The following is a 20,048-nucleotide window of genomic DNA, read 5'->3' on the forward strand; positions in this document are numbered from 1 at the left end:
TTGTTTTCTCCCTCATAGTCTCCTTGGGCCTCTGTCAGAGCAGAAGCCAGAGCAATCTCTAGCTGAGGCTGAAACGGGGTCAGTTCTTTCCCTACCTCCGTAGCCCTGTCTCCATCCTGTGTTCCTCCCTGAAATCTAAATCCAACATGCAGGAACTGAAGGCTACTTTGTAGCCTCGAGGTGCGTGATACGCCATGGTCCAGGAATTCTGTCCAGTTGGTATTACAGATAGGTTATCTTTACACCCTCTGGGCTCTGGCCAGAACTGATGGGGAAAGTGATTTCTTGTGCGTGCTCCCAAGAGGGTGTATCTTCCCTGCTGGCCTTGTGCTGCCTGGAGGAATGGCTTCTCTCCAGCAAAGGCTCCTGGGGCATCTAGTCTGAACTAGACCAAGAGTAGTGACTATGGGCCACTGTCCTGTCCTAGGTCAGCACCCTATCACAATGCCCCTGCCATTCACACGTGCAGACTTTGTACTTTCCAGAAAGACCTCGAGGTTGTCAGGTGCCAGCCCTAGCATGCCCCCATGGTAACCACGTGACAGTCACGGAGCTGGCTCCTGTCCTGAAGTGTGCCCAGCAGGTACCTCGTCCCAGGACAGCTCCCCAAAGTAGGTACCTTTAGCTGGTTTGTTTTATCGTCAGAGTTCGAGGGCCCAGAGACATCTTGTGACTTGTGCAAACCCAGGAGGCCCTGCTGCTGGTGTGGGGGATGTTCTTGAGGTCCCTGGACCAGACTTTTCCCTTGGCAATTCTGTGTTTGCCTGACTCCAGATAGGAGCCTCGGGAGCACTGGCCTGAGACATAGTCTCCTAGGCATTGCCAGCTGGGGGCTCTTAGTGCCAGCAGCAGTCTGCTGTGGCTGGGGAGCCAGGAAAGGTTAGGCTGAGTCTAAAGGGTACCAAGTGTCACAGTGTTCCCAGAGAAACAAGGAAGCCAGGGCTGGGGGCTCAGTGGCCAACATGGAGGTCCAGACAGCATCCAGCAACATATGTGGGCTGCTCCAGACAACATGGTACACTGTGGCCCCACAGATGTAGTAATTGGTTAGAAGCAGCAGTACCAACTGGACCCTGCTCTGGAGCCAGGTTCTGCTCTCACTGTTGCTCCAAGGTGCCTCCTACATCAGAGCATTCTTTGTGCCATGCATACAGTTGGTGTGCCCTGGTACTGGGGGAGCTGAAGCTGTACCCTGGTTTCTTCCGCAGCAGTCCACTGGAGCTGCAGAGAGCTCCACAGACCCAGTAATTACGCTGGGGACGGTTACCTGACTAAGGTCTGGCGTGTCTGCCCCTGGGGCAATGATAAGGAAACCCCCAGATCCTTTCTGTTTGATCCTTCCCAGGTCAGCAGGGAAAGTAGGAGGCAAGGCCTTACCTCAGCACACTCCTGAGGGGGGAGGGGACAGAGCAATGGGGTGGCTTGGAGCTGAAGAGATGACTTAGTGGTTGAGTACGCTTCCAGAACAAACATGAGGGCCTGAGACCGTGAGAACTTCTATAACCTACTGGGCATAGCCGCACACATCCATAACCCCAGTTCTGTGGGGATCAGAAACCAGAGAGTTGGTGGGGCTCAAGGACCGCAAGCCCCCAGAATCAGTGAGATTCCACTGCACGGAAAAGCAGGTGGGTGAGTGATGGGGAGGGACACCTACAGGTAAACGCCCAGAGTGACACATCAGCACATATACATGTATACCACCCCGCCACACACACCACACCATACATCCTACGCACATGCAAAAGAAAAAAAAAAGAAAGAAAGAAATTGAATGACATTTGCTTAATTGGACTTAAATGGGACTGGAGACAGACCAGCCTGTTGTGCCTAGAATCCAGTGAGGACTCTGAGGACACGTAGGGGCTGCACTGAGCTTCTTCATTGCCGACTTCGTTCATTAAGTCATAGGAATATTAGGAACCCTTGGCCTTTCTCCTCCTCCCCCTCTCCCCATTTTCAGAGGCAGAGGAAGAATAGGACCCTGAGGAAGGGGCCTCTCCAATGACAGGGGCATTTAGGGAGACTTCCTGGAGGAGGCAACACCCCCCCCCCAAAATAAAGAGGCATTAGGACAGATGAAGAGTGCCTTATCATTTTAGAGGGCAGAGGAGATTATAGTGCTGTTGGTCCACTTGCAGTCTCTGTAGTCCATGCACGCGTGCATGCACCTGTGTACATGCCCAGCGGCACCCCAAGTACTCTCCTGGGGCAGAGCGCACTCACCTTTGGCCAGAGGCGAATGTGGGATGTCCTACTCCCTTGCTCTTCCACCCATTCTTATTTGAGCTGGAATCTTTTACTGAGCCTGGAGCTTGCCTCCCTCCCCGACCCCCACCCACCCACCAAGCTCTAGCAATTCCCAGGTCCCCTACAGGACTGGCATTCCAAGCATGTGTGGTCATGACCAGCTGTTTACGTGGGTTCTGGAGATTCCAGCTGAGGCGGTCTCAGGCCCTCGTGCGTGTGCAGGAAGTGCACTTAACTGCTGCCCCATCTCTCCAGCCCGTTTGCAGGCTCTTCAGTGTGTGGCTTGGCCATCGTTGACAGCCTTAAGGTCTAGCACTGTTATAAATAGAAATACACTTGACCCTCAGCCACCTCTCCTGAAGTGGCACACTATCCTTTTACACATGATCAAACAGGCACAGAGAGATTGTGTGGCTTTTCTGGGGTCCCGGAGGTGGTCCTGCTTCTGAGCGCTGTGTGCAGCAGCCGCTCCCTTTGCCCTGCAGACGCGAACTCAAGTGACCCGGAGTCCATGTGGGCAGTCCCTTGTTTATTCCCATTTGGCAAGTGGGGAAATTCAAGATCAGGAAGTGTCTGACCAACCAGCCCAGGATTGCATAAGACACAAGACCCCATCAGGCTGAGCCCAGACAGCTCTGCGCCCACATCCACACTGAAGCCATGGTGTGGGGAGGTGGCCTGTCACCAGCATTAGGCGGGTGATTTTTCTGAGCCCTGTTGGAGCTTCCGAGTCTCGCGCCACGTGTTGATAACACCTGCTGCATCCTCCCTATCAGGACTTCAGAGCGTCAGAATGTTCTGAGCAGAGAGCCTTTTTTATACAAGAAGTGAAATTATTTTCAGTCTGTTGTCAGGCAGCTGTCAAAAGACATGGAAACCAAGGGCTTAGTGAATCTTCCAGACAAAGTTCTGTGGCCAGGGCTTGGGGTGGGGGAGGGCCGTCCTAGGGAAGCAGGCTAAGGCTGCACAGGCTTCAGGGTGGGAAGTTGTGGACTTTCTATGAGAAACTGACATATGATTCAGCAAGCAACTTACATTGGGGTTGGGGTGATCTGGGGTTTATTTGGGGATCTCTCTTCCTGGAAACTGGTTTGGGGACCACATCTGCTTTTTTTTCCTCCTACACTTTCAAGTATCCATGGATGTCAAGCAACCCCACATAGAAATGGTGCTCACTTATTAGGAGATGGATAGACAGGTAGAAGAGGCCCTGGTTACACTTTTCGACTCCTGCCCACTGCTGTCTGCCCCTGCTCTGTGGTTTGCAATAAAACCCACATGGAAGGAAAGCTCACCTGTGCTCAGCAGGAGTATGGCCATTGTGACCCTCAGGGGCATCTGTGGTCCTCCACAAAGGGCACTGTGTGGGAACATAGGATATTGGGTTGGTGGATCTGCCGTGGTGCCTGCCTGTCATCCTAGCACTAGTGAGGCTGAGGCAGGAGAATGGTGAGTTCTGGGCTAACCTGGGCTACAAGAAGAAAAAGGAAAGGAGGAGGAGGAGGTGTTTGGTATCTTTGGCGTGTAGCACACTCACACCTGTGGTGGTGAGGCAGGCGCCCACCCAGGACCCCAAGCAGCTTACTCAACCCCCGCTTAACCTCCAGAGAGCTTCTGTGGCTACTTTCAAGAATCACAGGAAAGAAGTGCCCCGAGAATGCCCTAGAAGTCTCGGACTCCATGCTGAGATGAATTACTGTGAGATCAAGGTCTCTGGCCGCCTCGGGGACAGATGGGTCTTCAGATTGTGTATCCTGCCTGTGTCTTAGTTTTCATCTTTAACCCTCACTCAGGACCTTCAACACCCATCCTGCGTCAGGTAGGCATAGGTCACCCCCACAGGAAGAGCCCCCCTGCAGACACGGATGGCATTGTGGGTGGCAGGATGAGGTCTGTACAGACTCCGGGTGCCATGGCACATCGATTCAGGTAGTCAGAGCTCTATGTCCATTAGGGAAAGGGGTAAGGGCGTGCCCAGATTGATGTCCATGGACAGAATTAGTTGGGAGGGCACAGAGCCAATCTGACCACCAGACTATGGGCGCCATGCCCTGCTCTCTTCATAGTGAGGCACCACATAAGGCAGTGAGCCCTCCATTGTGGGTATTCAAGGAGAGCATGCCACCTGCCACATTGCCACAAGGATGGCATCAGAAGTGGTCCAACCCCCAGCGAAGATTCTTGAGGTATCATGAGCCACACGCTCATGGCAGAGCCTGCTCCAGGCTGGCCATACACAATTCTGACTGACTCGCTGTTTCCCTGTGCTTGGGAGACATTTACTCAGTTTTCTGTAAGTGTGAGTTGCTTATTACAAGAAGCAGAGGGCTGGGGAGCTGGCCCAGTGGGTAAGAGGACTGGCTATGCAAGCATGAGGACCTGACGCTGATCCCCAGCACCCACATAAAAAGCCGGGCATGATGGAACATGCCTGTAACCCCAGCGCAGAGACTTCTTGGGGCCCCTTGGTTAGCTAGTCTAATTGAAAACTGGGAAGTTCAGGGACAGGTTCTGTGTCAGAGAAACCTGGCAAAAAAAAGCATTGCATGTCTCCCGCTGGCTTGGCATCCACGCACACACAACAGGCACGCACCATGCACCCCAGCCAACACCAAAACAAAGCAAGGGACTGGAGGTGTCTGAAGAAAGAAATACTTTGGCGTGGAGTTGTTGCGTGGGTCCCTCACATCATCTTACAGGAAGAGCCTGGCTGGGTCCCCACCACTGTCCCATGCCACCTCTGCCCATATACCTATACACCCCACCATCCAGTCTCACGGGGGATTGGGTGCAGGGCTGGGTGTGGTCAAGGGAGCAGGATGTGGGCAGAACACTGTCCACTCCAAATGTGGCTGGGGCCACATTTGCCATGGGGAAGATTTCTGCCTCATCTCTTTGGGCAGCTCAGGGCCCTGTGGTTTCCACATACCGTGTCTGCTTATGAGCAAATGAGCCCAGTGGATCAGCCACCTCACATGAAACAGGTGGCAGAGTGGCAGGGGACTTTGTATCTGGGCCAAGGAACGCTGCTGCCTTGCTGGAGTTCAGGAGTCTTGCTCGGAAGTAGGCAGGACAGAGACCTGTTCCCAGTTCTTTGATGTATCTGAGGACAGAGGCAGAAAAGGAGATTCTGTCCCGTCCTCTGTCATCTCTGGTGAACTCAGAAAAAGTGTGGGTGGGATGTCACATGGTTGTGGGGAAGCGGCCTCTCCCCGCGACCTCCACCCAAGGTCAGTAGCAGAGGCAGGACCCTCTGTCCTGTGGCGTGAAGGCTGCTTTCTAGCTTCACGGCTCTGGCGCTGGCTCATGTTTCCGGCACCTCACGGTGGCCGATGCGGCACCACAGGAGTGGAGGGTGGCAGGGAAACTTGGCTGGGATGTTCCTCTGCGTTTTCCAGAAGATATCGATCCCCCGACAGATGGAGCAGGCACTGAGCATCGTTAGGTCTTCCCCAAGCTTTGGCGAGTTACCTGGAGCCACACAGCCAGCCAGGCATGTGACTGGCTGGGTCCCTCAGCCTCTGTTGAGGAACTCCTCATAGTCACGAACCCTGTGATGCCGCTGTTCCAGCTTCCAACACTGGCTAGCTGGGGCGGGTGGCTGGGCCTACAGCCAGCACACCGTGATGACCTCGGAGCCCCTGTACGGAAGCCTAGCTAGCCAGGAGACCTGACTCCAGCTCCTCTGTCATGAGGCAACAAAAGATGTATCCTTATGGGTGATGCCATGTGCAGAGGGCCTGTTTAGCCTTGCCCAGGAGGCCAAAGGAGCTATCTGATCCATGCGTGGGACTCCGCAGTACGTCTTAGGGGTGGCTTTGACTCTGCGCTGTGACATAGCACGGGAGATGTCACGGGGCGGTTTTGACATGGCTGACGAGCTATGTGGGCTCAATGGAGTTGATGTTTAATGCTCAGCTGATGTGAGGCACACACACACACAGTGAATCAGGCACAGGGTTTCCCTCCCCAGAGCTGTGAGACCGCCTGGCACAGCGTCGGCCATCCTGAGTGTGCCCGCAAAGGAAGACACCAGCGTTTGGAGTTGCCAGCCTCCTCTTCCTTCCACCGCCATTTTTGTTGACACAAAGTGTGTCAACCATATGGAATTGAATTCAGTGTTCCACTTGCTGTTTCCTGTCTCTCCTCTCTCTCTTTCTCTCAGATTTAGGAAGGAGCTCTCTTAGCAACCGCAAAAGTGTACACTTAATTACCGCCGAGTGGCAGATGCACTGGGTGGCAGAGCCTGACCCACGTGCTCCCCCGGCTCTGGGCATTCCTTGATCCTGGCACAGAGGTCTCATCATCCCACCCGCTGCATGGCACCGCGGTGGGACCCCCCCCCAATTCATTTCTTGTACAAATAGAACTTTCTCGGTGTGGCGGTTCCAGGGGTGATCTTTCCCCTGCTTTTCCTAGACTTCTGTTGGGGTGCAAATGCAGAAGGCGTGTGGGCCACGGCTCGGAAGGGCTCAGTTTTGCTAGCTGCCCGGAATCGGGGCACTCTATCCTTGACTGCCTTGTGGGTCTCATTGTTTCCTTGTTCCTCCTAAAAAAGAAAATGAAAGCAGGAGGGAGGCGGAGTCCTGTTTCCCGGGGTCATTGTCACAATGGGGAGGGCCAGAGAAGTAATGGTACTTGTGTGTGGTTCTTTCAAAAGGAAATATAGGTCACGTTCAGAATTTGCAAACCTTAGCATGTCTGCCTGGGCGTCGTGGGTCTGCTTTGTGGCTTGTGAGAGACTTGGATCTTTCCCCCTTGACTTTCTTGCCACATCTGTTAGCTGACAAACAGTCTTGGCGGCTTCTTTAGAAATGTAAAAAAAAAAAAAAAAAAAAAAAAATAGAAAAGCACAGTATTTTATATTTAGCCTCCGGGCGCACGGAGCGCCCGGCACCAGCAGGGTTTCCTTGGATAACCAGGGCTGGAGCTCACAAATGCCTCCCAGTGTTTCCCAGCCGTCAGCTCGCAGATGCCTGCTCTCTGTTAACCCGACGCCCTACTTGTCCAGCAGAGGGGTACCGCTCACATGAGGAACGCCGCCAGAGGTAGCCGGCTCTGAGAGCAGCCCCAGTCTACGCACAGTTGGTTCCCAGCTGACAGACAGACTATGGGGTGGGCTTTGTCACCAGCACGCTGGGTCTGGCATGCCCAGCGATGCTCCGGGCTGCACAGCGCCCAGACACCAGCCGCCGCTCCTCGGGTCCCAGCCGCGCCAGCTCCGAGGGGCCGGGCTGCGCGCCTAGCCTTCCTCCCCACCGAGAAGGTTATATAATGAGAGGACCGCTGCCAAAGTCCCAGGGAAAATGAAGTCTTTATTAAATGCCTTCACCAAGAAGGAAGGTAAGGAGAATGCTGTAAGGAAGCTTAGAGTGGGGGGGGGGGGTACCTGGGGGAGAGGGGACTCGGATTTCTCCTAAAAATTGCCGGTTGCTAGTCCACATCATTCAAGAAATAATTATTTCTGCTTCAAAAGAGAGGTTTGGCTTTAGTTGGTCTGAGAGATTAGCACGGATGAAGGTGCCTTTGTATTTTAGTGTTTCTGAGCCAGCAACCCTCCCTTTCGCTGAATTGCTGAATTGCATTCCAGAAGGTCTTATCCAAGGCGCTTGTGCCAGAGGGCATGATCGGAGCTAGTCTTAGGAAAAGATGAGGGAAGTTTGGGCTCCAGTCACCTGGAGGCTGTGAACCACCTGCTAAGGAAAGGTCAGGGCACATGGCTGGACGTGCCGATGGGTGATAGCTTAACCAGGGCCACTTGGCTGTTCCGCTGGCCGCCCCTGGGTTGCAAAGCCATGAGGTGTGCGGAGAATGCAGCGTGGCGGACTTTAAAAGTGCACAGTTCTTTGTCATACCTTGAGTGTGTTTTTTTTTTTTAATTATTGGTGGGGTGGGGGAGAGAATGTATAAATAAATTCATGTAAGACAGCTAAGAAAATATCCACCCACCTAGAGTTTGCAGATTGCCTGAAAGAAGGAAGCAGTTGGGTGGAATATTAATCATTTTCAGACAGGAAAAGAGTTATTTTTAACCACTTTTCACACACAAAAAAAAGATAAACCATTATTTGCACGGATGGTCCCAGTCATATAGTTCTGTCAGACGGGGAGTTGGCAGGAGGTTTCTGAAGAGGTGACTTTAAGGCAGCGAGGAATCCAGCTCCACAGCCAGGCTCCTCGTAAAATAAACACCAAAGAGATCTCAGCACTCTGCAAACTAATTTGATGTGAGCGTTAGTCATTAAGTGAGGTGATTTTCATTAAGCCCTAAGCCCTAACGTCACCTGTGCGACTCCATTTGAGTCACTTGCTGGGTCTTCAGGGTAAAATGGTTGTGGAAATGCCCTGGCTGTTTTATTCTGTGCCACCTAGGGTGGCCTCCTGTGTGAGGGCCTCTCCGTCCCCATCCCTCCTTCCGCAAGACCCGGGCTTCAGAGAGGAGGCAAGAATGGCCTTCGCTTTTATTCATTTTTCTATTGTGGCTTGCCAAAATTCACCGTGTGGGGCTTCAATTTTCATAATTCATGAACAGCGTGAAAATTCCAGTTGGGGAATAGGGTGTTAGGCTAACTTTGACTGTTTTTTCCCGTGGATCTTCCTTTCCTAATGAGTCTATCTTAGCAATGAGCAGGACATGTCGTCACCCCACATCTAGGCGCTTTGCTACTGAGGGCCATTAATACCTTCCTGGTTACACAGAAACAGAACAACTGTAGTGTTGAGGACAGGTCACTAGGCAGGGGCACAGTCACAGGGCCATGTTCTGGACTGGGGACACGTGGTGCCCTCCACGTGGTCTTGTCTTGGGAAATACTCAGAAACCCCAGGGGCCTGGGACCATTTTTTACCATCAATGCGCGTGCGTGTGTGTGTGCATGTGTGTGTCCTTTGGCTTTTGCCCCTGATCTTGGTGAGTGACAGATGCAGCTGAAACTGTGGGGTTACCAGCCCTCTGGAAGTTCTTCTAATCTACCTCTGAAAGTCCCATGATCACCCAGGGGCTGTCCAGAGGTACATTTGTCATGGTGAACACCCAGTGGGCTCTTAAGTCTTTGCCCTCTGCATGTTTGGAGGGAACGTCACCAGTATGGTTTCCCGTGGGAAACAGCTAAACGCACTTGGTGGCCTGACCCAGGCGCAGTTCTTCTTGGAGGTGGTTGCTACGAATCTGGCCCAGTCCCTTAGGACCACGGCCTCTTGGCTCTGAAGAGAACACTGCCAGCTTTTGGCAGTACAGGTCCATCCCCCGGCCAGCCTGGCTGGCCCTTAGGAGTCATGTGCTCTGGAAACTGGGAATGGGATTGAAGTCAGCTGCAGTTCCGGACAGCTCGGTCAGGGTGCTGCTCCCAACAAAGGCTCCCGGAGAAAGCAGGGTGGACCGGGTAAGCTGCCACCCACCAAAACGATGAAGACTTCCTGTTGGGCCATGTCCAGTCCTCACCAGCATGCTGACCCGCCACGTGAACTCCCAGTCCAAGTAGGTTCCTACCCTGCTCTGTGGCTCCTCAGGCTAAAGTGCCAGCACTGCAATCCAGAGACAGGAGAGGTATGCTGGGTCACTGCTGACCCTCGAGAGGAACACACAGAGTAACCTCTCTGTGAGCTCTGCTAGGACCACCTCTGTCCCCGGGAGCTCATCCAGAGCCACCTCTGTTCCCTCCTGAGCTATGACTCTTCTGCCTCTTTCCAGTACCACCTGTGCCCCCCCTGAGCCCGCCCTCTTGGTGATCACAGGCTGTCTGTGGACTCTGTGAGGGACAGGTGTCTTTGGTCTCCACAATGTGCACACCATTGATATCTGGCCACAGACAGCTGGAGTAGTAGAACATTCATGACTTTCCTCAACTGCAGTGACCTCCTTGTCATTTGAGCTGAAAGGCCCTTCCCCAAGCTGGGAGGACCCGGTTTCTCTGGCTTCAGTGTCTTATTTCCAGAATGGAGTCCTAGCCTTGGGCAGTACAAGCTGTAAAGCCATGGGGATGGCAGTCTTCTGAAAAGTGACAAGGCTGTCCCTGACATTGACAAGCCAGAGGGATACTCGGCCTCTTTGGTCAGCAGACTGCTGACATCTCCTCCCCTGGCAGCCTGAAGGGGTGCTCCCGAGAGGCTCCATCACAGAAAGGCCACTTTCTGGCTGGCTGCTGTGTGGACATCCTTCACATTGCCCAGTTGTGTGAGTCATGGGGAATGCTGGGCTTGGGAGTATGAGGACCTGGTCCCTGACTAGACTTTCCTGAGATGTCAAGTGGTATGAGAACAGCAGCTGGCTAAGTGAAGAAGGCAGGATTCTAGGGCACAGTGGGCTCACTGCCCCGGAGACTAGGGGACTGGCTTGGCTTGATGGGGTGGATGTGACCAAGTTGATAAAGAACAGACACTCGGGCTAGAGAGATGGCTTAGCGGTTAAGCGCTTGCCTGTGAAGCCTAAGGACCCCGGTTCGAGGCTCGGTTCCCCAGGACCCACGTTAGCCAGATGCACAAGGGGGCGCACGCGTCTGGAGTTCGTTTGCAGTGGCTGGAAGCCCTGGCGTGCCCATTCTCTGTCACTTTCTGCCTCTGTCTGTCTCTCTCAAATAAATAAATAAAAATAACAAAATTTTTTTTTTTTTTACAAGAGGAACAGACACTCATTACTCCGTCCTGGAGGCTGGAAGGCCAAGGTCAAAGTACCTCAGGGCTGGCTCCTCCAGAGGCCACTCTGTGACTTGCACTTGGTGTCTTCTCCTGGTTGTCCTCTGTGCGTCTGTGTCCTGATGCCTTCTTCCTATACACGCCCTCATCCTGTGGGTTACTGCTGTCACATGAGGCCAGCCCAGCGACCTATTTTAACTTAGTCATTTTTGTAAAGGACGTTATTCTGAGATCGTGGATTAGGTCCCATGGTGTGAGTGCTAGGCACGCCTCTGGCAGTGTCCAAGGAGCATCTTAGGAGATGCCTCTTGCCGGCACAGCGTCCCAATTGCTAAGTGGGATGGGGCAGCCCATCCTGACATGGGTCTCGGTCACATCTTGCCAGCTGGAGGCATAGACTGGCCCGATGGAAGCTCAGACCCGGGAGTCCCTTCCATTGAGAGCGTGGCCTGAGCTTTCATGTATTGGAGGCCGTCTTCACCTCCAACGTCCCGCTGTGTTGTGTTCATTTGGAGGCTAAGTTGGATCTCAAGAGAATCCAGCCGAAGCTTCTATATGTAACCTGCAGCTTCTATCCCTGGCTGGCATGGGGGCTTGGCTGCACACACACCTGGCCTCTTAGTAGTCCTTCTTGTCCCTAATCACTCACTCACCTCTCTCTTTTTTTCTCTCTTACCTAGTGCCCTTCCGAGAGGCCCCAGCTTACTCCAACCGCAGGCGGCGGCCCCCCAATACACTAGCTGCCCCCCGGGTCCTGCTGCGCTCCAATAGTGACAACAACCTCCACGCCGGTGCCCCCGAATGGACCGTCTGTTCTGCAGCCACCTCCCACCGCAGTCTCTCGCCCCAGCTGCTGCAGCAGCAGGTGCCCAGCAAGCCCGATGGAGCCACGAAGAGCCTCGGGAGCTACACCCCCGGGCCCCGCAGCCGCTCCCCCTCACTCAACAGGCTGGCAGGTGCCGGAGAAGATGGCAAGAGGACCCAGCCTCATTGGCACGTGGGGTAAGGAGAAGCTGGGTAGATGAGGGCTCACTGTGGAAACAACAGGGAGGCTTCTGGTCATGGACCATTCCAGGACGTGCTTAAGGCCTGAGTTCTGCCTCCTGGGCCCGGGGTCACCCTGTTCACCGTGGTTCCCTCGACATCTGCGGTGACGACTGGGATGGGGGGGAGGGGAGGCTCAGCCGAGTTGTCCAAGGTTCATGAGCTGTCGCCAGTGTTGAGGGCCTTATGTCTTTCCTTATGCCTTAACTTGTGGGTTGGTCCTCCACGTGGAATGGTAAGAAGTGAGGAAGGCAAGGCAGCGAGTGACCTGGGTCTGTGGCCAGTGCCCTCTCAGGCTGCCTCTGCCAGCCACAAATGTCACTGCCTACACCAGTGCCCACCTGTCAGCAGCAATAGGAAGCCCTGGACCAGATGAGAATTCGGAGGCTGAAGGGCAGCATTACAGTATTCCCGGTTAGCCTTGTCCCCAAAAGCCACAGCAGTGGCCTCCGCTGACGCCATAGAGCTGGAATTATGTCTGCCCAGAAACACAGGGGTGTGCAGAGTGCCTCCGTCCATTTCCCACACAGCCCTCAGCTCCCAGGAATCCCAGAACAAGCTCGCACTGGGGAGCCTGAGGCACCACCTAGGGTCACCATGGCTTAGCGCCTCCCACCCAAGACACTCAGCTCCAGATCTGAGTTCTCCCCAAGTCCTGCCGTGCCCCGCCCCCCTCCAGCTACGAGGAGCGACAGCATTCACATCTCCATCTTCTGAGCATGCCTCTGCCTTGTTTCTGTACCTTCTAGAAATTTTTAGATGAGAGCAATGACTTGTAGGGTCAGCTCATGGCTGAGGCCTGGGGAGCCAGGCTTGCTTGGTGGCTGTCACAGGCATTCAGAGAAGCATAGGGCATGGTCCTGCTGTCTCTGGGGATCCAGGCCCTGCTCAAGGACCCCAGCTCTGCCAGCACCAGTTTGAGGCCTAGGTCACATGGCCAGGGCAGGGCTGGGGCCCAGTGATACGGCAGTAGCGTGGGCCTGGCATTGTGTTCCTGGTGATGTTAGCAACCCCCTCAGGTCTGCAGTCTGTACCAAAGGCCCCGGGTCCCAAGCCACTGGGCTTCCTTTTGGTTTTCTTCTGGCCTCTGAAGCCACTAGGTCTCCAGAACCTTGACCACAGGGGTCTGTGCTGGTTGAGGTAGAGACCAAGGTCAAAGAGGAGGGTGTGGGGAGGAGATACCTTCAACCTGTCCACCATGCCCGTCGTCCTGCAGGCTGGCTGGGGGTTAATAGCTGGGCCCTGGAGTGAGGCTCTCGTTCTGACCATGGGCAGTAGGCCATCTGGGGTATCAGCTGATGAGGCTGGGGGAGAACACGCAGCGGGAACTCGGGGTCCCAGACCTCTAAGTAACCCAGCCCTCACTCCCAGGCCAGGCCCACAGCACCACTTTCACTCGGTCCGTGTTCATTTCCTACCCGTCCCACCTTGTCTACAGTCTTGCTTTGAAGCCCTGAGGGGAAGCCCCGGTGCTCAAGACAGCAGAAAACTAAATTAAAGGTCCCTTGGATAAACAGCTCTACCCTATGCCCTGGCTGGTATTAGGACCTTAATCCTGAAGAGCATGCCTCCCTCCCCCAGCATGAAATCCAGGAGGAAGGCACTGTGGCCTTGAAACTCTGCAAGCTAAATAGCTGGAGAAGGGTGCTGGGTTTCCTTGCAGGGGCCTCCGCATTGTCCCTGGTGTCTTGGGTGGGGTCTGAACACGTGTTGGTGTTCATGTGTGCGTGTGCATGTGGATGTGCGTGCTCATGTGTGTGTGTGGTCATTACAGCAGCCAGCCTCCTTGCTTCCTGGGCGTCCTGGGCTACACAGCAGAGGATTGCTTGCCCATTCTGTGCTTAGTCTTGCCAGTTATAAAATGAGTATCACACAAAGACAGACTGCAGTGGTCACCGGGGCTCAATGAAGTGCCCAGCACAGTGCCTGACGCACTAGTAAGTGCCCGTGTCACACGGACCCTAAACAACTCAAATATGTGGCCAACCACAGCCCAGAAGTCAGCCAAACCTGTCCCTTTTGTCTACCATAACTGAGTAGGGTGACCTTCCACCCATACTTTCCCAGGCCTTGGAATGTTAAAATCAGGATGGCCAGTCGTATGAACTGTGGGGCCACCACCTGTCCCAAGCTAGGAAGGACACTGAAGCTTGTCTGTCACCATGCCTGGTTGGCAGCACCCTTGTCAGTCAGTCCTGCCTTCCTTATTCTTGTCCCTTCTTCCCCCCCCCCCACCTTCAGAGCCTACCTGTCTCATATCCTTGTGTCCAAGACTTAGATCCTTGTTGGTGACAGAAGCTGGACTGTGTGAGGAGCCCCAATGACATACCCTTTCCCCGAGATCTGTTGTACTAACAAGGAGCGTGTTGTCTCCTTGGATATAGGACAGTGACGGTGATGGTCTTGGTCCCTGCAGTGGACAGTGGATGGGCATCAGAGGCAGGTCTTCCCCTCTGGGTATCCCCATGAGGCCCCAGGAGTGGAGCCACAGGTGCTGCTTGCTTCTGTTTCATGTCCTGTTCTGAAGCCGCGCACCCTTGAGGGGAGGCAGCGATGGGAGGGCGCAGAAAGAGAGGCATTGTGTAGCCAGTGCTCAGTGTTCACCCTGGAATGGGATATGCAGCCACACTGTGTGCAGGACAGCCAGGAAGAGCCACCTGCAGAGGTCCAGGCCGAGCCTGTACCCAGGGCGCATGGCCAGCGCCCTTCACTACACCCTGTCTGAACAGGCATCTGCTTCCTGCCGGCAGGAGCCTGGTTAGCTTTTCATTCTTTGCAGGAAGTTGGCCATTCATAGCATCTCTGCCCAAGGCATTCCTGGAGGCTCTAGGAAGTGGCTGAACCCCTCTGTTCCTTTCTGGTTCTACAGACATAGAGTCTAGCTTCACCCACCTCCCCTTAATGGGCCTGCCCTGCGTTTAGGAAAAGCCAGCATTTTCCAGGGACGGGCAAGTCCTGGGCGAAGGGGGGTGGGTGGTGGCGATGCTGACCTGGCTTCCTGGTGGCTGTGATTCCACAGGGCCCTTTCTGAGCAGGGTGCTCTCAGTTCTCCGGAGGAGAAAAACCCTTAGGCTCCTTCTCTCTGGGATACCCCATCCAGCTCTGCTTCTCCCGCAAGACTGTGTGGCTTTGGGCGGGCAGGTTCCCTGACCCCTCTCTGTGCTGGTTGCCCATGTGTGATATGGGTCTCATTCTCCTAGACAACAGGGAGGATCATGGGATTTTATACCTATCACGTGCCGGGATCTGGACATTGTCCCAGCTGATCCTTTGGCAGTGTTCCACTGGCCCTGCAGCCATCTTCAGTCCAGAAAGATCCCTGCGGTTGCCATGGGGCCGGGGACCCTCATCCAGGGGTGGACGCTGCCTTGGGCCAATAGGCGGAAGAATCAGAGATAGCAGATCAGTGGGAGAGGGTGTCCTGAGCAAGGAGGGGCTTGTCCCAGGCCCTGTGGCTCCAAGACCCTTTGTCTCCTCCCTCCCCACTGAGGTGTTCACCATGACTGGAAGGTTGTTCACCAGGTCCACTTCCCGAGCTTCTTTCCTGATTGCCAACTCAAGGCCTTGGCACCCTCAGCCAAACTCGTAATGAGGAGGGCCAACTTTGATGGGGGCGGGGCAGGGCTCAGCCTGCCCGGGACCCCTACCCAGCTCCTGCCAGCACAGGTGACTTGTTCCCTCTCAGCCCAGGGGCCTGAATGAGGCCACCTCCCCCTGCCCCACGCAGATAAGCGAGCCAGCCAGCTAGAGAGACATAGCACACACAGCTCATGGGGGCTTGGTAATGGTCCAACAGGAGGAACTCCACAGGAGATCTTGGAATGGGCATATGGATAATTGGCACCTGCTAGGTGAGGCCTCGTCTGTGGACATCGAGATGCCCTTGCTTTCTCCCCTACTGCCCCTTGCTGTCTAGAGCATCCCAGAGCCCGTGTCAGGACATTTCTTTGGAGATAGATAGAAAGGGTCCAGGGAAGGATGCCCATGAGTATTGGGGTCCCATCGTCACCCCAAAGACGCTCCCCTTTCCCTGGGCTATTGATTTCTATCTCCTCAGTCCTTTCTCATCTGTTCTCTTCCTTCCCGCCCTAGACTTTGGTTCGGGGAGGCTAGAAGCAGGGCATGTGTGGAGCTCTGGTGCTGGAGTCTGTGCTTGCCTCACCGGGGCGCCGCCCTCTAGTGGCGTCCACAGGCATGGCTGGGTCATAGTCAAGTACACCAGTATCCTCGCATCTGATCATTTTCACTTCTGCAGCAGGTAGGCAGGGCGATCCGGGGCTCCTGGGCTCCCTCCGTTCTGTTGAGAACAATGCCAGACACATTTCTGCTAAATCTAAACAGTGGGTCCAACCCACTCTGGCCGCATCCTCTTCCCCACTTTCCCAAACACACACACACACACACACACACACACACACACACACACACACGGGGACATTCCCCAGCTCCCTCAGCAGGCATTTGAAGCACAGGTTTCGTGGGTTCCTCACCGGCTGTGTCCAGCTGGGACCTGCAGCCCTCTCTGAGCCCCATCCATCTCTGGGATTTCAGCATGAAAGGGGCACATGGCCTTGGGGTGAGCTCCTACCTCCCACTCTTGAGGACTGCCATCACTAGCCTCCCCCTAAGCTCCACAGAAGCCAATTCCCTGCTCAGTATCAGGGAGAAATGTCCTGCAGAGGAAAGGACTCACGCCACATGGAGGGGACAGGACTCTGTGGATATAGCCAGGGGCTCTGGGAGTGACAGGACCCTCTTACTTCCTCTAGAAGCGGGAATGGGTTGCAGAGGATTCCAGGGCAACGGCCTTAGCAGTGCACCCCTTTCCAGGGTCGAAGCCCCATCTCATCAGGCATGGGTATGAAGGTATGAAGGAGAGGAAATGCTGGCTTTGTCTCTGATATCCCAGAGGACATGGGATCATGGAGTCAGAGGTCACAGATGACAGTGTTCACACCTCCCTGGAGGACATGCAAGGTGGAGTAAAGGGTTAGTGTCAGTGACAATGAGAGGTGGGGACCCTCCGAGTCCTGCAGATGGTAAAAGGTGGACGTTCTCTGAGTTCTGGAGATTGTAAGAGGTGGGAACCCTCTGAGTCCCAGAGAGTGTGAGAGGTAGGGACCTTCCGAGTCCTGGAGACTGTAAGGGGTGTGGACCCTCTGAGTTCTAGAGTGTGAGGTGGTATTGCAGTCAGGTTCGCACTGCTGGCCGAAATCACCCAACCAAGAGTAGCTTGAGGGAAAAAAGGCTTATTTTGTCTTACAGACGGAGGGGGAAGCTCCATGATGGCAGGGAAAATGAATGACATGAGCAGAGGGTGGACATAACCTCCTGGACAACATTAGGGGAACCACAGCAATAAGAAAGTGTGCCAAGCACTGGCAAGGGGAAACTGGCTATAGTGCCCATAAACCCGAATCTCTCCACTTCTGCCCAGCCCGACATAGTGAGTCTGACCCACTAAAGGCTGAATTTTTCCCTGTCCATTAGTGCCCCACACCCATCCCAAGGCAGTGAGAACAGCCTTTCGCATGATGGTGGGTCACTGCTATAATCCCTCTGGATGCTGTCACAGAGCAGCAGAGGAAGGGGCAGACTCGGGCAACCACAAGAAGCCTCATAACCATAAAATGGTGGGCTTGGCATTTCATTCAAAGTCCTAAGAGGCCAGAGAGGGAAACAATACTGTCTTGGGTCAAGTTGTTCACACTTCAAAGACATCTGTCAGTATGCATGGCAGACCCATAGCCAGGGTGCAGGGCTCTCTGCACTGCCCTCTGTGCCTAAGCCTGATCGTCTCACAGCCTCCATCTATCCCAGCCCCCCTCCAGGGGGACAGTGGTTTCAACTGCTCCTAGTATAGGTGGCTGTCTCAGTAGCTAGTGAGCCTTGTCTTCATATGCCCCCCCCCACAGCATAGCAACTCTCTATAGAGCTCCCCACCTGTAACCCTAGACCACTGCATTCTTGCCTGTTACCACATCCAAGGGGCCACTCCACTCTTCTGTGACCTGAGGCTCCTAACCCACCCTTGTTTAGCCCTGCAGAGGAAGGCTTGTATGGACCATTGGTCCCTGCCCTGGTCTCTGGGCCCACCCACCCCACACCAGCTGACACGTAGTCTTCCCTGGTCAGTCCATCGTGAGTTCCATGCAGTTTGCATGCTCCATGATGGGCTTGTGAACCAGCAAGGATATTCTTGCTAAATGAATGAATGAGTAACTGATGAGGAACAAATGAATGGAGAAAGGTCAGTGTGTAGGCTATTCCCTACTCACCCAGGGTAGCTGGGAACTGACCCAATTGGCTCATCCAAGTTACCCTAAAAAACAGAATGCCAGTTGTCTGACACTGAGATTCCAGCGATCTGGCCCTCAGACTCAAACAAGTTGGTCGGAGTCCCATCTGGCTGTTCTTGGCCAGAATACGAGGGAGACATGGGCATTGAGACTGGGGAGCTCCCAACCATTCTCTGTCTGTAGATGCCCCAGGCCTGCTCTAGGGGACAGCCACCCATCACCCAGAGCCCTGTAAGAGCCACAGTTATGCTGTTCTCTGGGTCTGTGCAGGGAAAGAAAGGCTGGAGAGGAGCAGAAGGGCACAGCTTACAGAATGTCTTCCCCTGTAGGGGAGATCTTGCCCACCCCATTCTGTCACCACAATCCAGAGCATCAGGATGTGAGGGCTGGCCCTGACTTCCCTCCTGAGATCGCTCTTCATGGAGCCTCTGCTCTCAAGTGGGAGATGGAGAGAACACTCCCACTGGCGGTTTTGAGGGGCTTCACAAGTTTTAAACAAGTGTGAATTACAGAGGTACTTTCGGGCATTCACGTGTACTGTGCACGCTCTGGTCTGTAAGCAGAGATTCTGCCCATTCTTGGAGTCTGCCAAGACTCTCTGGTGGACAACTCAGGAAAAAGGATGGATTAGGAAGCAGCTCTGAGTTCAGAGCTGAGTTCACAATGATTTCCGGGTCCGGGAAGACATTCTGGCACTGGTTTGACCAAAGAATTTTTGTTTGTTTGTTTGTTTTTGTATTTGTTTTTGAGGCAGGGTCTTACTTCAGCTCAGGCTGACCTGGAATTCATTCTGTAGTCTCAGGGTAGCTTTGAACTTATGGTGATCCTCCTACCTCTGCCTCCCGAGGGCTGGGATTAAAGGCGTGCACCACCATGCCCAGCTGACCAAAGAATTTTGTTACCCACTTTCCCATTGCTGTGGGGCCTGTATGGAGTAGGTTCCTATTGACTTGTTCTCATGGAGACTCCTGATGCTTCCTTCTTATCAGATGGGACAATGAGGCTTTGAGAGTCATTGAAGTTAGTCTATCACCTGATAGTCAGTGGTCAGCTGGGCTTCAAGCTATGTCTCTAAAAGGTGCGAGGATGAATGAAGAGATGGTGTTTGGCTGTGTGGTAGGATGGATGAATGGGTGGATGGATGGATGGGTGAATATATGGGTGGATTTGTATGCTGGTGCACTGATGGAAGAATGAGTAAATGGATGGATATATGGGTTGATTGATAGATGAGCGTATATATGTATGGGTGAATGGACATGTGGGTTGGTGGGTTGATGGATGGATATGTGGGTGGACTGATGGATGGCTGGATGGATGGATGGATGGATGGACATGTGGGTGTATAGATGGATTAGTGAGTGATGAATAGATATGTAGGTAGATGGATGGGTAGGTGGGAGGATAAAATGATGGATGGATCCATCGAGCCCCAAGATGGAGTAATAGACCCCAGAGATCTAGGGGTGGAGAGGTTATCTGGAGGCAGTGGGGTCCCACGTCTCCACCTTCTGCCAGAAGTGCTGAGTGGTCACAGCTCACATAGGCCCCTGTGCCTCCAGGATTTTGTGGTGGGAGCCTCAGTGGCTATGAGTTAGAAATAAACCCTGTCCAGGGGAGATGTATCTTTAAGATGAATCCCAGCCACATATGCCCTCCAACCTCCCTTAGTGTCCTTGAAACCCAGGTAGGCCTCTAGGACCCCCACTTTTGCCAGCAGAAGTCATGTGACCAGGCAGGTTTCCTGCGCTGTGTGCTCCACGTGGATGAAGGACAGATCTGGGCTTTGGGGCCAACATTCAGTCATGGGCCATCCTCTCTAGC

The 20,048-nt window shown here is 54.0% G+C and overlaps 1 protein-coding gene across 10 annotated transcripts in view; it reads left to right on the top strand.

Moving 5' to 3' along the window:
- Nucleotides 1-20,048, top strand: part of Shank2 (SH3 and multiple ankyrin repeat domains 2) — a 609,914-nt gene that overhangs the window by 286,931 nt on the left and 302,935 nt on the right. For 9 of the 10 annotated variants that reach the window (XM_045152632.1, XM_045152644.1, XM_045152648.1 and 6 more), the window contains exon 12: nt 11,562-11,883. In XM_045152632.1, coding sequence (XP_045008567.1) covers nt 11,562-11,883 — 322 coding nt within the window. Of the gene's footprint in view, nt 1-7,120; nt 7,594-11,561; nt 11,884-20,048 lie in introns of those variants that run through there. The other variant, XM_004654236.2, reaches the window with a different exon arrangement.

Source organism: Jaculus jaculus, chromosome 1, assembly GCF_020740685.1.
Source record: "Jaculus jaculus isolate mJacJac1 chromosome 1, mJacJac1.mat.Y.cur, whole genome shotgun sequence".
NCBI classification, from domain to species: Eukaryota; Metazoa; Chordata; class Mammalia; order Rodentia; family Dipodidae; genus Jaculus; species Jaculus jaculus.